General features: G+C 29.4%; 1 protein-coding gene across 1 annotated transcript; it reads right to left on the reverse strand.

Moving 5' to 3' along the window:
* Window positions 1–7,235: 7,235 nt before the first annotated feature.
* On the reverse strand, window positions 7,236–17,432 carry LOC111614902 (general transcription factor II-I repeat domain-containing protein 2-like). The gene is made up of 2 exons (XM_023356274.1): window positions 16,707–17,432; window positions 7,236–7,367 (listed from the first exon to the last, which is right to left on the reverse strand). The coding sequence occupies exons 1-2, from the start codon at window positions 17,430–17,432 to the stop codon at window positions 7,236–7,238; spliced, it is 858 nt and encodes a 285-aa protein (XP_023212042.1).
* Window positions 17,433–17,928: the final 496 nt, after the last annotated feature.

Raw genomic sequence — 17,928 nt, forward strand, 5'->3', positions numbered from 1 at the left:
TTTTTAAGTCCTTAGGTCCTAGTAGTTTGGAAATCATTGCATTAGAAATAATCTCGCTGACTACAGAATACTGTATTAGAAGAATTGTTATGTTAAAAGATAAAATTATTACATAAATGGGTTCACGATTTGTGCCGGTGATTATAAAATTGGCCAAAGGCACGTTTCATTTGGAGATATATATATATTTTAATTTTTATAAATTCAAAAGTCAAAATATATTTTTTGATCATAAAAAAGAAAACACAAATATATTTACGCCAAGAAAATAGGTTTCTTATGTAATTGTAAAATTTTACGAATAGTTTGTGAAATAAATTCAATGTTTTCCCATTTTTTTACTTAAATCATTTTCATAATCATCGGACATTGCATTTTAGAACGGGCGTGCATAAACAAAGATTTGCGCGAATTCAGAGCAATTATTCTACGAGAATACATTAAAATTCGGAAGATGAGTTCCGATGAAATTGTGTATAAAATTACAAATGAAATTACAGTACACTTTTATGGATTATTAGTGTAACAAGTTAAAACAAATAGAAATTTTCTATAATAAACATAAATTTATGACGAAAATTTACATGTACTGTATCAGAAAAATTCATTTTTAAATACTGAATTATAAAATGCATTGTAGATTTTACAAAGGTACCAATAACTTGTAAAATATATATACTGTAGGCTTATAGCTATATGCGATTTTTTATTTCTTGAGTTAGGGATCGAGTTTGTAAGCTTTTTAGTTAATTTTTTTTACTTTATTTTCTATAATAATGCGTTATATATTATTTTACATAACATATAGCGCATTATTTTTATTTCTATAGATATAATAGAATTATCAGGCGTATTACATAAAATTTTTAATTAAATAACGCAAATTTAATATAACTTTGAGTAACTCACAATCACACTGTATTGTTTTACAAATTTTAATTTGTTTTTAAAAGCTATTAAGTTTTTTATTAACAGCTCTGTAAAGCTTATGATTTATCTTTCCCAGAAAATTTCAATTACAATATAAAAAGATACTCAAATTGTAATTAACACATTAATGCAATTCGTTAATCATCATAAAGTTTACAATAAATCAAGCGTTTCCATACTTATCACGTAATCAAATAAATCAATACTTATCATGGATAATTGAAACCGCATGATTTAAAATCAACCGGTTTCGATTATCCATGAAAGTAGTCACACTTCTGCTTGTCGACGATGACATCATAAGCCTCAAAATGTTGGCTAAGGTAACAAAACATCCCATCAGTCCGTCAGTTTTTTTCCGTTTTATGACAAAAAAAGCTAGTAAATTCTGGTTTAACAATCCGATAGTATGCATTTGCAGTAATCAGCGTTTCAGTACTACAGTAGAGTCCCGAAAACTCGGCCTAATATGGACCGAAGGGTGACCGAGTTTGTGAAAATGCCGGGTTATCGGGAATGGGATTAAATAATAAGTACGAGTGTTTTCTTAGAAAATACTGTACTGTACTTGTATGTATTGTTTGCTTGAGAATACAACAGAGAATAAACTGCCCAAATACCCTTAAAGGAAAAGTACATACTTTATGAAGGCAGAGCCTTTACTGCATGAAAATGAAAATTAATGAATACACAGTGTACAGTAATTTACCTGATAAGATAGACCTCAGAAAAATACTTTATGAGGCATAAAGCTGTCTATAATGAAAATAAACTAGGGATTTTTTCGCCCTGCCAGGGTGTGGCCGAGTTATCCGGACTGACGGGTTATCGAGTGCCGAGTTTTCAGGACTCTACTGTATTAGTAATTTTGTCAATTATTTGTTGCTGCTGACGTACGAACAAACGATTTTCATATTGATTATCTATCATTTCCATTAACTTCGCAATGTGCTTGTCGTGGCTAGATTTTAGTATTTCGTTTTAAGACAAGATTAAAAGGAGCAATACAACAGTTTATTGGAACACTTCACTGGTCTTACAATTCATAAAGAACAATTAAAACATACTGTTTAATAAAAACATCCACGTTGCACAGTCACTTTTACTATTTAGTTCTAAGTTAACCCCAAAACATCAGGAATCTAATAAAAATAATGAAGTTTTGCTGGAAATTCCTGCCAAAATGTGTTAATTAAAAACAAACTTAGTTGTGACATTGCAATCAACTAAAGCTTCAACTGTTTCTATCAAACCATTGAAGCAGCCCGATGTGATTGAGTCTGATTTTCATATATAATAGCTTTTATTCAAATATAGTCATCATTGAATACAAATGCAACTCTGAAAAATTTTTATGACCCTCCCTAAATATCTAATTGACATCTAGCTTCCATCAACATTTGACAATGTTGATATGCGTTTCTTCCACTGTTTTAGACGTGGATTGTAACCTTGTATATAAGTGATGTTAACTAACATTATCATCATTTTCTACAAGTTTATTTACACAGTCTGCAAGAAATGGAGAGGTGTTTTTTTTATCTTTGTGACATTTATAACTTTATAATTCTTCCAGTATTTTTTTAAGTTTTGATTTGCTTCCTTCTAACAGGCAATGTGGAAAGAAGCCAAATCTTATTGGCTAAATCAATAAATCATTTAAGCTTCATTAGTTTTACATTCATCTAAGTTGTCACTATATTGCAACATATTAAATCATGCATTTTTAGAAAATTGAAGAGTTCATTCAGTAAATTGTTCTGAAAGATGTTAGGAAATATAACAATGAATAATTAATTATTGCATAGATACTTAATCTTTTCCTATAATAATGTTATGATATTAATTTTTTCCCCTAGAAATTTTATTCTACAGTTTAGAAGAATCAGAAGATAGATAAATGAGTAAACCAATTACAATAATCCTAATTTTTGTTTAATTTTTAAGTAGTGTTTTCATTGTTAAAACAACAAAATATTAGTAAGATTTGGAAAAGAATTTATCAGATTAATTAGAATTATCAAAAGACCTATTTATAACACATCATTTATTTATTATTTCTGAATTTGGATATCAGAAGACAATGATTAAAAAATTAATAATGATATAAAAGAGCAATTCTTAACTTAAAACTTTCTTTCATCACAAAAACCAAGACAACCATAATATGTCAGGTAAAAAAGTAATCAAAAATAAATATCATCTGTTTGGTCTGTAGTCCAGTTTAATTAATTCTTAATTTAGTGAAAGTTTTCTGTATTAAACAGGCTACGATGAATAAATTTCAACAATCTTCAAATGATATAATTTTAAATTTATGAACTGATCAGAAAATAACTGGATGAAATAGTTTGAGAATTCAGTAGTTATCTCAACTAATTTAAAATATACTGTAAAAGTTATTTTTTAACAGCTGGGAAAGTTTTGCAACTTGTTGCTGTATTTTTGCTTTGGTAGTGTGTATCAGCAAGAAATTTGTGTTGGAATGTTGTTACCGAGCGTGTGATAATGAGTTTTCCTCTATAATCATTGTCCTTTTAAAATAGTTTTTGTTGATTGACTTGATCTTGTTGCAATAATGATCTTTCTGTNTATAAATTCAAATAAATAAATGGAACAAAATGGCAAAAGTATTTTAATTAACATTTGAAGATTTGTATTTTATTACAAGTGCAAATATTTTAAATTTTAATATCAGATTGGCGTAGCAAAATCAAAAATGAAATTTCAAATGGGAAACATACCAAAGAATAAATTTTCTTCAGAAGCTTACCTAGGAAGTTTTATTTTCTAATAATAGAGGAAATTTTTCTCACTAAATGTCAGCTTTGATTTCAAATGATATTAAGATATTTTGATTTAATAGCTTTGCACTTATGTACTTCAAAATTTCAAGTTTTATGTGTACTTTCAGGAATCTCTCTACAAACAAATACAGAACAGATACCTAACAGAACAAATAGGCTGTCAGATAAATTTTATTTTGTTAAAGCTATTATTTGAACTCTGACGTTAGATATCAGAATTTTATTTTATAGTAAATCTAACAATATATTTTATGGTTTTTATCTAAATTAAAAAATGCAAAGATAATGTTCAGAAAATATTTTTGAAGAATTGCTCTATAATTTCTAAGAAAAATATAAAATAATATACTATAGAAAATCCTATTTTTAACAAAACTGTGTGACAACATCATCATTTCAAGAATTCAATTTTAAATTTCAATCCAAAAATACATTTATCATTGTATTCAGTTATATTTAAAAGCTATTGATGAAAACTTTAGATAAAAAATACAGGAAAAGTTAACTTTATGGCTTGTAATTACAATTCAATCAATTGCTAATATCTTGAAGTAAAAAAAAATATTATTTTTAGTGACAATGCCATATTACTAACAAAACCCATACATACAAACACCTACAGTATTAAGGAGTCAGAGATTCTAATCAAGGAAAAATATTTTTAAAACTAGTTTATTTCATCCCTAACAGAATGAATGAATAGAATAAATTCAAAATTTATAATAATTAAGACAGCAAATAAAAGGCAAAAACAAATACAACTAAAATAATTTACCATTTAAATGCCTGAACTGTACGCATCACACTTGCATAAATAATAATATAAACCAATAGAATTCTTTAAAACAGTTTAAAAAATGGGATGATAGAAATAAACTGCAAATTTAACCCACAATCTAACTTTAAATCATAAATTGGAAGTAATATAGTATTTACTGAGTCCTAGTTTTTTAACTAATACACAATAATATGAAATAAATTTTATTGCTAAAAATTTTAACAAATTTACATTTTTGAATAAAAAAAAATATATATATGTCTTACAGATGTGTCAAGTTAGGGAACAATAGAGTAAAAATTGCCTATTCTGAATAATTTGTATTTTAGAAAGAATCTTTTATAGTTTTTTTTTTTGTTTTAAACAGCCCATGTAATGCCTTTCAGCAAAACATTCAATGTAAGTAATGGAATCAAACAGTTTTGCAGGTACTGCACATCTTGTTGAGATAAAGTGAGACACCCTCTTGCTTTGGACTGGAACAGTCTGAAAATTGGTGTGGAAAAGTAGATACCACTAACTGTCTGAAAATTTCATGGAAATCTGATACTTAGAATCACTTTGGATAAAATAAATATTAAAATTTGAGTCAGGGAAGTTGAAAGTAACATAACTTGGTATCAGGAGACCATGAAAAACTTTGACTTTGAGAAAATTTGAGTATTTTTGAGTTATGAAATTTTCATATTTAGAAAAAAAATAAGGATACTATTAATTGCACATCATTGCTGTTGTAATCTAAATTGCTAATTTTTATTATTAAAAAATCATTTAAAAATAAAAAATTAAAAAATTTTATTTATATCACTATATTCAGGAAACAGACATATAATTGTTAGGTTATCCCAAAAGTAGATAGATCAAGAACATCTTGAAATTAAACAGAATGGGTTCCAGGACAGGCTTACAAGATGAAAATTGTGAATGGAGGACAAATTTATTTGAGAAGAGAGACATTAAGGATGTATTGAATAAATAGGCTTGAAGTAAAAATAATAAAATTTAAAGAAATTAATTTTTTTACTACCAAAAAATATTAAAATATATATATATATATAAAAATGGACATGTATGTCCCTATATTTCACTTTTTCGCAAAAACTACACATCGCACGTGAATGGTGTTTGTATGTGGTAGTAGCCCCAAGTCTCTATTCGTGCATAGGGGTGGTTGCGTCTCGATAGCTATAAGGGTGCGAGAGATATGGGCTTGAAAGTGGTTGAAAGTGGCTTTCTATTTCGAATGTTTTGTTCAAATTTGTTCGAATTAAATTTGAACATAAAATTCGAATATCGGTTCGATTATAGAACGATCGTAAACGTTCCAGAAACGTTGAAAATAGTTTGTTTGACCGGACGTGAATAGGAGACGTTCAGAAATAGAATCGGGACCAGGTCTCTAATTAGTCTGGAAACGGGGGACCTAATTCTTGCATTCTGTGAAAATGGGTAAGATTGGCTATAATGTAATTATCTTAATCTTCACTATCGTTACTGTTTGCCCACAAATAAAAACCCAGCGAAGCGGGTCCTTGCAGCTAGATTCTAGATTACTTAGAAAAACAGTCTTTTATATATAAAAAAAACTAATTACATACAAATGTACGAACAAATAAAAACCCAGCAGAGCGAGTCCTTGCAGCTAGTATATATATATAATACTAACCTTTAACTTCAGTCTTTTTATTCTAACTTCAAAACATTTTCAACCTTTTTAAAATGACTGAAGTTAAAGAAAATTGAAAGTTATTGTTACATTTGTTATGTTTTTCCTTCAGCTTGGTGATATTAAAAAAGTTAATTATTGCATTTTTCAAAGTTACTTAATCTTGACAGTAATTCTTGGGCATTTTGTAAAATAGAGGATATTTTTTAAAATAAAAATGGAAGACAGACATGTCTCTTTTTGGATACCTATGTCATGGGTCCGGGTCTCCAACATTTTTGGCTGTTGATCCCTTTAAGGATTCCTCAACCTTTTATCAACTTCCTCTGCTTTTTTGCTAATATGATAATAATAGATAAATAAGGTAAGCCAGTATTAATCCACACACTGTTTTAATAGAAAGGATCTACTTATGGTGTGCAAACCTACAACATTCGAAATATACATATCATATACATAACTCATTGGACTAATATATTTTAATGAACCATTTTCAATCAACCCCAAAAATGTCTTACAAGTCCCAAGGAGTTGATGTTGACCATATGGAAATCCCTACTTAACAGTAATCCTATACAAGACCTAAAATATAACTGCTTATAATAATGATGATCAGTATTTCTATTCTTTTTAATTATCTTTTTTTTCAATAAATTTATCATCATCAAAAGTTATGTAAATGAATAATTTAGATAATTATATCTATTGATATATATATTTTTTAACTTAATATCTCAGATCACTGATCTGAGATATTAAATTGATGCTTGAGTCACTGAGCTATTTTAATCATTTTTAATTTTTTAAATCATTTTTAATCATTTAATTTTAAATCATTGATGCTTGAGTCACTGAGAATTTTTATATATAAAAATTTGAGACATGACTTATTCAATAAGTTTTTCTCATTTGAAACTTTATTATTATAAAAAAAATTTATTTCTTAAATTTAAAATATTTTACATAAATGTAAATAGCAACATAAAATTTATAAACTCCTGTTGCTGTAAAATGCAAGTATTTACAAATATTTGTAAATATTTATGATACAATTTCATGTAATTGGATTGTTTGCTTTGCGCAATGAAAGATAATCATTTACAATATCAGGAGAAAGGGTCTTTATCTTTGCATATTCTTCTGAATTTGAATACCTCAATTTTGTGACAGGATCGGTATAGTTTGCCTAAAAGAAAAAAAAATTAATGTAATAATTTAAATTATAATGTTGAGATTTTAAAACTAAACCTCAATTTTAAAAGGATTAAAAATCAAAAATAATCATTTCTATATCAAATTCTCAATCTTACAATATGCAAAATAAGAAAAGGCTTTCTCACAAATTTATAAGAAACCTACTTTATCAAACCTACAATGGAAAAAAACCTCACTTTCAGATGGGCAAAGGCCACTATTATAAAATATTTCTCAAGACAAGAATATGATTTTTTCAAATACAGTATGGTCTTGTTTTCATGGTGTTGCATGTACTGCATAAAATGAAATTCCATGTAAATTTGTGTTTCAGATGATTAGCTGGACTCTTATGCAACCATTAACATTAACAGAAAAATATTAAAATTTGTTTTAAATGTTTTAGTTATGTTTCTAATACAATGAACAACATTTTAGTCCAATATCTTTGAATATACAGAGTAAAATTTTTTTTATACTGTATCAAGTACTGTATATTACTTGAAACACACTACTGCTATGCATATATTTTTCTCACTTTTTTCTATTTTCTTCATGTCTGCACTAGAACTGCTTCTATTTTCATTTCAACTTCATAATTTTTTTCCTCAAAGATAGCTGTTAAAAATTGCTTCTTATTTTTATTATACTGTTACTTTTTCTCCAAAATTAATTTCATATAATAAAAATAGTCAACTTTTAATGGACTTTTCAAATTCAATTTGAAAAGTCCGTTAAAAGCTGTCAATTCGAAAACAAAGGTATTCGATTTCGCCTGAAGATGACGGTTGTAAACTGTTGAAAGTACTAGCAAGCACATCTGAAATTTGACAAATCGCTGTCAATAATGCCACAACACGGAAGTGTCATATTTTTAAAAATAGTCAACATGTGAAGTCAGAACTATCCCTGTGCATTCAAGAATTAACTATTCATAGTCCACAAAAACATGAATCTGCATAAAATATGATTCAACTGTACATATAACTCTAGAATGTTCAGGCCTAAAGCAAACTATTTTGCAATGTCTCTTGCCAATGTTTAAAAAATTAGAAACTTTATTTAAAGAAAAAATAAATTTGGAATCACATTAGTTTTTTTGACATGAGAGAGTATGCTTTGATCCATGAGCATTTTTTGGAATCAGATATATACACAAACTTTAATTTCTTATTCAACATATAATAATCCTTAAACATTTGCATTATGTATAAATTAAAATCAATAATAGTCTTAAAATTTAATTCAGTTTAATTTTACATTTTTGTGTACATTTAAAATATTTTTAATTAATTAATTTAAATAATATATAGTTTANACCAAAGAATAAATTTTCTTCAGAAGCTTACCTAGGAAGTTTTATTTTCTAATAATAGAGGAAATTTTTCTCACTAAATGTCAGCTTTGATTTCAAATGACATTAAGATATTTTGATTTAATAGCTTTGCACTTATGTACTTCAAAATTTCAAGTTTTATGTGTACTTTCAGGAATCTCTCTACAAACAAATACAGAACAGATACCTAACAGAACAAATAGGCTGTCAGATAAATTTTATTTTGTTAAAGCTATTATTTGAACTCTGACGTTAGATATCAGAATTTTATTTTATAGTAAATCTAACAATATATTTTATGGTTTTTATCTAAATTAAAAAATGCAAAGATAATGTTCAGAAAATATTTTTGAAGAATTGCTCTATAATTTCTAAGAAAAATATAAAATAATATACTATAGTGGAATCTCATAACAAACTTGAGGAGAAACCAAAAATATTTGCTAAACTGAAAGCTTGCTATAATGAAAAATTTGGCAGTTTTTAATATTTTGCATAATATTTTTCTCTGCTTGATTTGTGTCTTTGGTGCACACATTGATTTTGAGTATATTAAAGTCCAAAAAGAGTATAGTAATATGATTTTATTACCATTATATTGCTTTCATATTCCTTAATTTTCTATAGATATGTGCAAATTGTATCTAATATATGCAAGTTTTAGATCAGGGGTGTCCAACCCGTGGCCCAAGGCAAGTTCCAATGCAGCCCAATAAACATGTAAACAAAAATCGACAAATGTTTTAATGTTTTTTATTATTTATTTATTTCAACGGCATAAACTCAAAAAAGAAGTTTCACAAAGCCATAAACTATTTCCTTTCACTCAAAAATATGAATAAAATCATATTTTATTTTTGAGTGGAAAGGAAATATTTTCAAATACTTGGAGATGTGTGAATGAGGAAGGATTACTAAATAAAGCTGGAGTTGTGACTCAAAGGATTATATACCCAAATTTGGGGAAAGGAGGAAAAGGAGAGAAAGGACAAAAGATAAAAAGTAGTGAGAAAGGTTAAATAGATCTTCTGTTGTGCAAATATTGACCCTTAATTTTCCAACCTTTCTCACTTCTTTATCTTTTGTCCTTTCTCTCCTTTCCCAAAATTTGGGTCTATAATCCTTTGAGTCACAACTCCAGCTTTATTTAGTATTTCTTCCAGCATTGCAAAATTTGGCTACATTGTACCAAATGTGGCAACTTTTTTTAGTTTGACGTAAAAACAGCATTTGGCACTTTGGCTTTTTTTAGGTTATATATTATTTATAAATATATTAGTTGAATAAAAATGCACTTTAAAATGGTGTTTTGTCACTTTTTTATTAATTAGAGACCCAAATAAAACAAATATTTGTGTTTTTCTAATAAATTTTCATTTGTCTCTTTTATAATAAATGAATTTATCTATTTCTAAGTAAAAATTGAAAGTGCTGTAGAAGTAATTTTTTAAAATATCCTTTTTTGTGATAAACTTTTAATACTTATTATTATAATCTAGACATGTTAATCCTTAAATATGTGTACTTAAATATACTTGTACCCAATATACAAGTATATTTAAGGATTAACAAGTATATACAGTAGAGCCTCGAAAACTCGGCACTCCGGATAACTCGGCCACACCCTGGCAGGGCAAAAAAATCCTTAGTTAATTACTTTTCATGATAAAGACAGCTTTATGCCTCAAAGTATTTTTCTGAGGTCTGTCTTATCAGGTAAATTACTGTACAGTGTATTCATTAATTTTCATTTTCATGTAGTAAAGGCTCTATGCCTTCATAAAAGACGTACTTTTCCTTTGTTTAAGGATATTTGGGCAGTTTATTCTTTGTTGTATTCTCGAGCAAACAATACATACAAGTATAGTACAGTATTTTCTGAGGACTCCACACTCATACTTATTTTTTTAACGCCATTCCCGATAACCCGGCATTTTCACAAACTCGGCCACCCTTCGGTCCACATTAGGCCGAGTTTTCGAGGCTCTACTGTATAATATATACTTGTGGCTCAAAACTCCTCGACTTCTTCCAATGTGGCCCAGAGAAACAAAAAGGTTGGACACCCGTTTTAGATAAAACTGCTTGTTCTAGGCAATATTTATATACTATATGCACCTAGTATCTTAGTTGAATATTTATCATTTCTAATTAAAAAATATACAAAAAACTTTCATTTGGAAATATAATTTTATCAGTTCTCTTAAATAGCCTTTTAAAATGACTGGAATATAGGGTGTACAAAAAATTTACACACTTTAATTGTTAATAACCTCTATCTTAATTTGCTTACTTTAATAAGTTTATAATTTAGAATTATAATAATATAAAATTAAAAATCTAAATTATAAAATTATTAAATTAAAATTAAGAAAATAAAAGTAGAGGATATTAAAGTGTACATACATTTTTTGGAGACACCTGGTAGTTTTATATATTTTAACTGGGAAATAGTCCCATTTGTCTTATATTGCTGCTATTCAATTTGGGATACTAATTTTCTTCTAATAATAATTTTATCTGTTCTTTTGGGAAGCTTGTTCAGCTATAAAAGCTGCATAAATCATTCCATTTAAACATTAAATTAACAACACTGGAAGAGTGATTACATACTCTCTCACTAAGACTTAATTATTACAATTTGAATAAAATTTTATAAATTTTTGCAAAAAGAAAATAGGCAAGTGTATGATATATACTTTTGTTCTAATGTTGACTTTTATTAAACTAACATGCAATATATATCTTGAAATGTATTCATTCATAACTATCATTTTTATCATTAACTTTTATTATTATACTTCTCTATAAAACTATTAATGTTTGATTTCCTATACCATATTATTAAAACAATAATAATAAATCTTTTATAAAATATAACAACATTAAAAAATATAACATCAAATAAAAAATAAGAATCTTCAATCTTTCTTCTCAATAGACTATTGATTAGTAGTCTTCTGTTTCATATATAAAACTGCCCTTCAAAATAAAATATAATAAATTTTATTTCTAATATATAACTCTTAATATTTATCTGATGATGCAGAAACAAGGCTGTAGTCTACCTGAAGAATTTTAAGTTTTTGTATCTAAAGAAAGAAAAAAAAACCTTCATCTTGAAGCAATATTTTATTTATATCTCCAACTATATCAAGATTATATATTTTTCAGTGGTTCCCAATTAGCTAAGAGCTATGGATCCTCCTCCATTTTTTAAAGGTAAGCCATAGACTCCAAACTTTTTGAAAATTTTGGTATCTGTATAGTAGCATCTGAGAAGTAGGTATAAATATTCAAAACAAACAAGTTAAACTATACTAACTTTTATTTATAACAAGTTATAAAATATGAAAGTCTAGCAGTTGTTCAATCTAAATATCACTGGAGAAATTGTATCTCTTTTTGTTTCAATCAATTCCTTCCATATTTGGTTTAGTATTTTCTATTTTTAACCTGAAGTCATGATCAACAGTATCAAGATGATTTCTATGCTTATTCTTCAGATAATAAAATAACAAAAATGTTTGTTCACAAAGATGTATGAAACAAAGTGAAACTAGATATTTCAAAGCTTTTATCCAGAAAACACCTTTATCCAGAACTGGTTAAATATACATTCCTTGAACAATGTTTTCAATGGGCCATCAACTTACATCAACAAGCTCATCTTGTTCTTCTCATCTACAGTTGTTAATTGTACTGCACTTCAAAAGGATTTCTTATCCACTTTCAAATTTTCATGAATCAAGGAAATAATCTCTGAATCCAGTCTCTAAATCACACAGGTGCTAAATGATGACATGTTTAATTTCTGGTGGTCATTTACCAGTGACTCCAAAAATTACTCTAATGTTGGGACATTACTGAGACTACAAGCTTCAATTCAGCTTGTCCATAGCTGTAATTTTATAATCACTGTCTCAATCTTATCTTGAACATAAAAATATTTATGTCACTATCTTGAAAACTTGTATTGAGAGTATTCAAGTATGCAAAGATATCTGCTAAGAAGCAAAGCCATGAATGATCAATCATTCATGGCTTAATCAGGATTTGGATGAAACTGGGTTTAAATAATAAAGGCGTATGATTGATGATAAATGCTAGAATATCAACTGACCAGTCATTTTTTTTTAAAATATCATTACATGTCAAAATTCAGAGTTTGATTTAGGTACTTTTTTGTTTTTTGTTTTTTTTTTTTTTTTTAAATTATAGGTCTTGATTAGAGGAACAAAAAGTCTAATTCACTTTTACTATAAAATCAATAGTTTAATGAGATTATTATAATTTTTTGTGATTTAAAAGGCTTTTTCTCTTCACACACAAATGTATGTGTGAAGAGAAAAACAGAAAATCCATTTTATTTAATGCAATATGATTTTAATTTTCCAAATGTTTTCAGTCATTTTAAATGACCTTCCTCAGAATAGAAAAACAGATTACAATTTAAAAATAAGAATGAAATAAAATGCAAGAATGAAAGCTCTTGCATTTTATATTATTATTATTATTATATATTTTATTAATGTAAGTTAATGAATGCATTGTAATATTTCATAAAATATTTGAAAAAGCATAAAAGGATAACAAACAAAATAAAAAAAACAAGCAACAGAAGTGAAAGAGAAAAGTAATATAAAGTAACACAGTAGATTTGAACTTGAATCATTTTCATGTCAAATAGAGGCATTTCTCACATAAATACAGAAGTGGTGAATTCTCCCGTATTTTAGTATTTTTAAAGTGTCTTTAAGTCACAAAAAATGTACATAATATTTCCATTAAACTACTGATTTTACAGTAAATGTGAATTAGACTTTTTGGTTCCTCTAAACAAGACTTACAATTTAAAAAAAATAAAAAAACTCAAAATTTTTTTTAAATGACTGGTTAGTTGCAGTCAATATTCTAGCATATGATCATTCATCATTATTATTTGATCCCAGTTTCATCCAAATTCATTCATGACCTTTCTTTGTAAGTATGCTACCATACACAATCAAGAAAAATTGTTTAACTGATAACATGGAAATTTAGAATCACTCTGAAATAGTCATACTTCATCGTGTGACTCAAAGTCAGTGGCAGTATTTTTCTTCTTGACAACTAGCACATTTCTGTATGCACAAGTAACTGTAAAGTAAAGTAAGATTTTGAAATTCAAAGAATAAGATTTGATAAAATTTATGATCTTAACACTCCAAGTACTTTCTTAATGGTCTGGCATCATCTTTATTATCAAAGCTTTCAAATAAATGTAAACAGTTTCATTTCATATAAGGTGCCACAGCCTCAGGGAACAATGTCCACTTTTCATACCCAACATAGTGCAAGCACTATCTGTTGCAGGCCTACAATTTCTCCAGTGAAACAGAATTCTTTGCAAAAAATCATTCAAGGCCTTAAAAATGCACTCTGCTGTACTTAAGTGAACTTCTATAAGTACAGCAGAGTGCATACATAATTTTGTCTTCTCATATGTTGCATATAAAGACTAGCTTGATAACATTGTAATACCAGTGATTTCATCAATTTGCAATGAAAAGTTGTTGTAAGTCTAGATCCTTAACATGAGTGTCTATTTTATGTAATCAGACATATCACATATTCTTCATTTCACTGGGTTTTAAAGATATACTTTGCTGATTTCTTTGGATGCTGACTTGCCAAGCAATCATTTGCAGATAACTACACAAGCAGGAGGGATCACCTCTTCATCTACAGTATGAGCATTCCACTTAGGTAATGATTTTTGCATCATAAGAAACCAAAGCTGCATTCTCTTGAGTACTTTCACCAAAATTTTTCTATAATTTTTTGATTCTTCTCCAACTATGCAGTTGGAATTGCAGTTCAGGAAAGTGTTCTGTTAAGACGTGTTGCTGATTTTGAGTAACTATTTTTTCATTCTGGTGCCTGGGTTAGGTAAACATTTAAAATAATACAGTAATAATAGTAATACAGTAGTACCTCAGGATACAAAATTAATCCGTTCCGAAACTGAGATCGTATCATGAAAATGTTGTAAGGTGAATCATTTTTTCCCATATGATTACATGTAAAACCAAATAATCCGTTCCAACATGAAAAACACACTCAAATTAAAGCTAAATAGTACATTGAAAAAAAATAACTTTAGTAAGGAAAACACTGAAAAATGCATTTTGTAGTTGTAAATGTATAAATAACCATAATAGAATAATAATTAATAAAAAAAATGTAGTTTTATTTGCACTTTACCTTTGAGGATAGACAACGGTGGAGGTGTAAACTGGTGGCGGAAGAGAGTGAGAAGGGAAATGATACTAAAACTTAAATTACATAACAAAATATAACAATTTAAAAAATTAGTGTTAAGTTATTTTTAACTTTTCTGTTTTATATATTTTTTAAATTTTTATTCACTGCTTTTTGCTTTCTTTCTTTCACTTCCACCAGCACTTTCACTGGATGGAGGTTGCTTGGTAAAATTTCTATCCAAAGAGGTTTGGCTTTGCCCACTTTTTAAAATGTTTCTAAAATGACTTAGGCAAATGTCATTACTCCGAGCAGCAATACAGCCAGTGTGAACTTTTTTGGGATGTTTCTTTTCAATAAAATCAGTCACTTTCTGATAATACCTCAAGATTTCCTTTATCGAGCGAGATCCTTCCATGACAAAGCAAACACGTGGACTGAGACCAATGAATAGAAGTGAATAAAAAGTGGCACTGTGAACTAATATAACGTCGTATGGTGAGTTTTTGTTCATACCATGGAGCAAAAATATGTTTGAATTTCATGCCGTATCCTGAAAATTTCATATGCTAAAGCGTTCATATCCTGAGGTACTACTGTATAGTAGGAATAATATATAAATAAAATTAAAGTTAATCCAGTAAATTAATACCTAAAGAGTTAGCATGGCTAAGTCTCAAGATATCATCATGGAGCTAGAAGAAGGAATAAAAGAGAAACTATTCACCATCAAAGAGTGTATAGAGGTTGCTCGCAACATGCAGACAGAACTTAAAGACAAAGCCATTCAAAGCCTGACTGGAGTAAGCTTTCTGATTCAGGAAATTGAGAAAAATTTTAATCAAGTCATCCAGCAGCAAAATTTCCGCATTGACTCCCTCCAGCAACCTGATAGAAATAACCAGGATTCTGGGGCTTTAAGTCCCACAACCCACAGCAGATTGTCATTGGCAACGGCAAAAGAGTGGAAACATCATTCGCACTTATTCGCAGAAAGACCGTTGTTCACCTCATGTAACTGCCAAATGGAGAGTCCATTGCTCAAGTTACGTAATGGCCAAACAGAAAGTCTGTTGTTTGCAGCGTTCATTATTAGAGGCGTACATTATACAAGGCACCACTGTATATGTATTTCGCACCCTCTTCTGGCTGGTTTTTCTAGCCTATATACCACATTAGCATAAGATTAGTAATTTGTTTCTACAGACAGGGATGCACAACCTTTTGTGAAGAAGGGCCAAATTAGGATTAAGTTTACTGACTGGGGACTGGACCTCCAAGTGATTAACGCGATGGCTGAGATTGGATGCTGGCGGCAATCTTCTTGATGTCTGGTGTAATGGCAGATGTTGAAACAACCAGCAGATTTTCCAAATTCTCGTTGATTAACCTGTTCCGTGTTTTGCACTTGTTTAAATTCATAAGCGAAAACTTGCAAGCTTGTTTGGCAGTACCTATGTATGCCTGTTCACATACATAGGTACTGCCAAACATGCTTGCACAAAATCGAGCATTGTCTTTCAGTTTTGGAAATGATGTATCTGGCAGTTCTTTGTAGAATGTGAGGAGATTAGAATTTTTGAACTGTGATTTCAATTCATCACTGCACTGGATGTCTATCAACTCAAGTTGGACATCTGGAGGGGCATCTTCCACTTTCACATCAAATGGAGTTGAAAAAAGTTGCAGGTAGATCTTGTATTTCTGGAATTCACCAAACCTCTCATTGAATGATGTAAGGAGGGTGTTAACTTGGTCAGAGTAATCCATCTTCATATGTGGGTATTTCTCTTTCATGGCCTTGCAATGTGGAAAGTGTGTAAAGTTCTCTGATTGCATGTGGGACTTGAAAAGTGATAGTTTGGTCATAAATGCATTGATGTTACTTGTCAACTGAGAAACAAGTTGCATCTTTCCCTGCAATCTCAAATTAAGGTCGTTTAGATAAGCAGTAATGTCAGCAAGGAAAGCTAAATCACACTGCCATCTTTGTCCCTCCAAATTCCTTGTAGTGTTCCCCCGTTCTTTGAGGAAAGTGATAATAGGCCCCAATAGCTCCACAAATCTCTTGAGGACTGTTGCCTTGCTCAGCCAACGAACTTCAGTATACGTGGGCAGGTCAGCATAATCAGCATCTATTTCTTCAAGAAATGATGTGAAGAGTCGATGGTTGAGTCCATGACGGCGGATTAAGTTCACAGTATCATAGACATCTTTCAGCAGACGTTCAAATCCCAGCTTCTTTGCACAAAGTTGCTGTTGGTGAATTATGCAATGATACTGGACTAACTCCTTTTGCCTGTCCCCAAGGTGGTTTTTCAGCAAGGTGACCATGCCATTCTCACATCCAACCATAGATGGTGCTCCATCAGTGGCAATGCTGGATAGCTTGTCAAAGTCCAGTGCTGATTTGTTGCAAATGCTCAATAAACCAGTAAGTAAGTCAGCACCAGTTGTATGTCCGGAAAATGATGCCATGCCAAGAAATTCTTCATTCACAATAAAATCTAGTGAAACACTTCTAATAAACACAATCACTTGTGCTGTCAGTGGATTCGTCCACAGCCAAAGAAAAATAAGCACAGTTTGCAACTAAAATATTAAGTTGGCCAGAAACGTCTGATGCAATTTTCGAGATTCTCAGTTGTATCGTCATGCGGTTAAGACTGATTGTTTGAAAACACTTCGTCTTCTCAGGACACATCTTCTCACTTGCAATGATAAGACACTTTTTTATCATATCGCCATCTGTGAAAGATTTTCCATTCTTGGCTATTAAAGCAGATATTTCTAGGCTGGCTTCAACAGCTGCATCCAATTCTCTAGATTGTTTCTTGAACACATTTTGTTGGCTGATTAGTGATCGTCGTAACAATTCGATTTTCCATTTGCGTTCCGTACCTTGCAGAAGGAAATCCTTGTGTTGGCTTTCATGATGTCGCTTCAGGTTGAATTCTTTTGGCACTGCTACTGT

This window comes from Centruroides sculpturatus, unplaced genomic scaffold (genome assembly GCF_000671375.1).
Source record: "Centruroides sculpturatus isolate CEXI.00-Female unplaced genomic scaffold, Cexi_2.0 scaffold2328, whole genome shotgun sequence".
Taxonomy (NCBI): domain Eukaryota; kingdom Metazoa; phylum Arthropoda; class Arachnida; order Scorpiones; family Buthidae; genus Centruroides; species Centruroides sculpturatus.

Bases quoted from the DNA above. Each gene is read 5' to 3' on its own strand.
- LOC111614902 (XM_023356274.1), bottom strand. From the start codon at position 17,432: ATGGCATCATTTTCCGGACATACAACTGGTGCTGACTTACTTACTGGT. The intron at 7,368-16,706 runs GTTAACACCCTC...TTTTTCTTTTAG, and splicing joins AGATGGATTACTCTGACCAA to GCAAACTATACCGATCCTGT.